The sequence below is a fragment of the Calidris pugnax genome, unplaced genomic scaffold, assembly GCF_001431845.1.
Source record: "Calidris pugnax isolate Ruff unplaced genomic scaffold, ASM143184v1 scaffold244, whole genome shotgun sequence".
NCBI classification, from domain to species: domain Eukaryota; kingdom Metazoa; phylum Chordata; class Aves; order Charadriiformes; family Scolopacidae; genus Calidris; species Calidris pugnax.
In genome coordinates this window covers 2,258,638-2,262,702 of record NW_015091141.1, presented here as the reverse complement: position 1 = coordinate 2,262,702, position 4,065 = coordinate 2,258,638, and the positions used below count along the sequence as shown (strand labels likewise).

At 60.1% G+C, this 4,065-nt stretch overlaps 1 protein-coding gene across 1 annotated transcript; it reads right to left on the bottom strand.

The window, feature by feature from the left end:
• Positions 1-1,140: 1,140 nt before the first annotated feature.
• USP39 (ubiquitin specific peptidase 39) lies at positions 1,141-3,975 on the bottom strand. The gene is made up of 9 exons (XM_014958700.1): positions 3,921-3,975; positions 3,632-3,816; positions 3,376-3,528; positions 3,056-3,281; positions 2,902-2,979; positions 2,731-2,798; positions 2,312-2,643; positions 1,771-1,906; positions 1,141-1,197 (listed from the first exon to the last, which is right to left on the bottom strand). Exons 1-9 carry the CDS (start codon positions 3,973-3,975, stop codon positions 1,141-1,143), a joined length of 1,290 nt encoding a protein of 429 aa, XP_014814186.1.
• Positions 3,976-4,065: the final 90 nt, after the last annotated feature.

The following is a 4,065-nucleotide window of genomic DNA, read 5'->3' as shown; positions in this document are numbered from 1 at the left end:
CTGCAGGGTGAGCTTTTGGGGACATGCCTTGGGGGGTGTCACAGTCCCCAGGGATGTGACAGGGCACCCAAGTGTGTCACAGCCCCGAGGGTCGTGCTTGAAAGGTGTCACAGCCCCCAGGGGACATGCCGGGGACCCAAAGGGTGTCACAGCCTCCAGGGGACCTGCCAGGGACCCAAAGGGTGTCACAGCCTCCAGGGGACCTGCCAGGGACCCAAAGGGTGTCACAGCCTCCAGGGGACCTGCCAGGGACCCAAAGGGTGTCACAGCCTCCAGGGGACCTGCCAGGGACCCAAAGGGTGTCACAGCCTCCAGGGGACCTGCCAGGGACCCAAAGGGTGTCACAGCCTCCAGGGGACCTGCCAGGGACCCAAAGGGTGTCACAGCCTCCAGGGGACCTGCCAGGGACCCAAAGGGTGTCACAGCCTCCAGGGGACCTGCCAGGGACCCAAAGGGTGTCACAGCCTCCAGGGGACCTGCCAGGGACCCAAAGGGTGTCACAGCCTCCAGGGGACCTGCCAGGGACCCAAAGGGTGTCACAGCCTCCAGGGGACCTGCCAGGGACCCAAAGGGTGTCACAGCCTCCAGGGGACCTGCCAGGGACCCAAAGGGTGTCACAGCCTCCAGGGGACCTGCCAGGGACCCAAAGGGTGTCACAGCCTCCAGGGGACCTGCCAGGGACCCAAAGGGTGTCACAGCCTCCAGGGGACCTGCCAGGGACCCAAAGGGTGTCACAGCCTCCAGGGGACCTGCCAGGGACCCAAAGGGTGTCACAGCCCCCAGGGAAGGTGCCCAGGGGTGCCACATCCCTGAGAGGGTGCCATGACCCCTGGGGACACAGTGAGGCCCCCAGAGAACATGCCAGGGTCCCCAAGGGTGTCCCAGCCCCCAGGGGACACACTCAGGGGTGCCACCAGGTACAGAACCCCCCAAAGGAGGGGGCACAGAGAGCACCACAGCCCCAAGGGATGCACCGAGGACATCACAGCCCTGGGGGAGGGGGTTCCTGAGGGTGTCCCCACCCTGGGTGGGGGACACACCTTCTTGACACCTGTGTCCTCAACCCTGCCAGGACCTAGGGCCAGGCCATTCCCCCCCCATGCTGTCCCCAAACCTGGGACCCTGTGCCCTGGGTCCGTCCTACTGGTGCTCCAGCCCCGAGGCCGCCCGCCGCTGCCAGGTGAGCTGGGGACAAGGCTGGGGGGGGACACACAAAGGGGACAAGGGGGGTACCCCTAACTCACCCCCCTCTGCTCTCCTCCAGGCCCTGCAGCACTGCCAGGAGCACGTCTGGGCATAGTGGGGGGGCACACGGAGCCCCCCTCACCCCCAAATAAAGCTTGGAGCACCCTGCCACAGTGTCCTCAGTTTCTGGGGGTGTTGGGGGGTGCGTGACATTTTGAAATTTTGACCCTTATTTAGAGGGCTATTTTTATAGTGTTCCTTTTCAGTATATTATTCTGATAGTGGATTTGCAGGTACATAAGTTTGACTGTAGTGCTCATTCCGAAGGCATAAGCTTAGATGTTACAGAACACTTGTTTACAAATGGAAGTTTCCTTGATGCAAAGTTACCGGTCAATGCACTGCTGAACAAATCTCTTGCCTAAAAGCGTCTTGGGAGGTTAATTCTGGGAGAGAATTTTAAACAATTAGAGTCAGTTCCCTGTAAGAGGGAGGCATAGCTCTGAGGCCATAATCCAAAGAGGAAATCTATGTAATTTAAATAAGAATTTGGGGATACCCCCCCCAGGGATGAAGGACACTCACGTGGTGCAGCACGTGGATGCGGTAAGAGCCCTCGGAGGGTTTCCCGTCGTGCACGATGTTGGCGATGAGGTCGTAGGTGGTGTTGGTGTGCGCGGCCTGCACCTCCTCCGACAGGTACTCCCGCAGGTCCACATTCCTGGGGGCACCCCCGCAGCACCCCACACCCCTCAGCGGGGTGCCACGGCACCCAAACCCCAGAGGAACCCCATCACCACCCACAGCTTCCCCCCAGGAGCTTCCAAGCCCCTCTGAGATTATCTCTCCCCTCCAGATGCTTTCAGACTCCTCCTAGATACTTCCAAGCCCCTCCTAGATGCCTTCACACACACCCCTCTAGATGCTTCCAAACCCCTCTGAGATTATCATTATCTCCCCTTAGATGCTTTCAGTCGCCCCCTAGATGCCTTCAAACCCCTCCTAGAAGCCTCCAAGTCCCTCCTAGATGCCTGCAAGCCTCCCCAGATGCTTCCAAGCCCCCACCAGAGCACAGGGAAAGGCAGACAGGGACCCAAGCACCCACCCGGGGGTTTTCACCACTCACGTGATGGGGAAGTTGACGATGGTGGGGTTCTTCTCCACAAAGAAGTTGTTCTTGGTGAAGCGCTTGATGCAGAAGATGAGGTAGGGAGGCAGCTTGGTGAGCTGAAAGCGCTTGAGGAAGTTCTCCTTGTAGGTTTTGTACTCCTTCTCGGTGGCACCGTTGAATTTGGCCAAGATGCTGAAGAGGGGGACCTGGGGGATGATGAGCTGCTCCTTCTCGTCCTTGTAGAGCGGGGCGGTGGGAAGGTCCAACGTGAGGTACATGAAGGTGGATTCCACCATCATCTCCTGGTACTCGCTGTTCTGCAGGAGCTGCGCCTTCTCCTCAGCCGGCTGCGGGACACGGGGCTCAGTGTAGGGGGGGCTTGTAGACCCCCATGGGCCTCAGAAAACCCCTCCTTCACCCCTCCACATACTCACCAGATCTGGGTGAGGGAGCTTTTTGGTGAAGATGCGCATGGAGCCCTGGAAGACGTCGGTGACAATGGCTGCAAGGACAGAAAGACATTTTGGAGGGGGGAAGGTGTGTATCGAGGATGACAAACATCACTCAAGTGGGTGTCCCAAGGGCCTTCGTCACCCTCCACTCACTCTTTTTCTTCTTCTTGGTACCGCCCAGCGCTGAGTGCAGCGCGTTCAGGAACCAGGAGAGGAAGTCCACCCCGTCCCCTACAAACCAGAGTCAATCAGCATGGATCCAGCGCTCCATCACCACCCCACACCCCCCACACCCCCTGCTCCTCACCTTGCTTGGTGATCTGGAAGTTCTTCTTGCTGCAGAGGACCACTGCCTGCAGCATCTCGTGGGGTGAGACGTGCGCTTTGAAGTTCCGGGGGTTCCAGAGCTTCCGCATCAGCTCCCCGAAGCGCTGCACCAGCAGGAACATGATGTCCCCCGGCGGGCGCTGGATGCTCTTGTAGTTGTCCTCCTCCAAAAAATAATTCCTCAACGGCGGGACGTTGGATAAAGCCTGCAGGAGAGGAGACAGGAAACATCCCCACCAGCCCCAGGGGAGGATTTGCAGGGGGGGGTTTCACCCCCCAAAATGAAGCCCCTGGTGATACCTGGAGGACGGCGTTGGCATAGTCGTTGGCTTTGATGTTGTTGAGCCCCACGATGCCGGGCAGGTACGTGGTGCCATCGTAGGCACGGGAGAGCTTGGCCTGCTTGTCCAGGTTGGTGATCTGCTGCGCGGTGAAGGTGGGCTTCAGCACGTACTGCGGGAGAGAAACGGTGTCACAAAAGCGTGGGGGACGACACACACACACCCCCCCCCAAAGCTGAACACCCCCAGGATGGCTGGGCCCCCCCCCGCCACACCGTGATGTCCTCCAGCGAGGAGTCGATGATCTCGTAGTTGTCAGGGAGGCAGTAAAACTTGAGAGTGTGGAGGTTGAGAAAGACGTGGTGGCTGAACTGGACGCTGTGGATGTAGGCGTGAGACTTCAGCCCACGGCCTGCGGGGGAGAGGAGGGGGTCAGGGCGAGGGGCATGGGGACAGGGGGCTCAAGGGAGGGAGAGGGGGGGTTCAGAAGGACCCCTGACAGGAGAGAGGGGATGGGAGACCTCGGAGAAAGCTGAGATGGGACTGAAGCGATTCCCCACCTGCAGCTGGAGGCAGCTTCTGCCCACACCGAGTGTCCCCGTGCCCCCCCCCCAGGCATTACCCCAGTCCCTGGGTGTCCTCTGTGTCCCCCTGGGTTCCTGGATGTCCCCCACGTTGCCCCCAGCAGCACCCCAACACTCTGGATGCC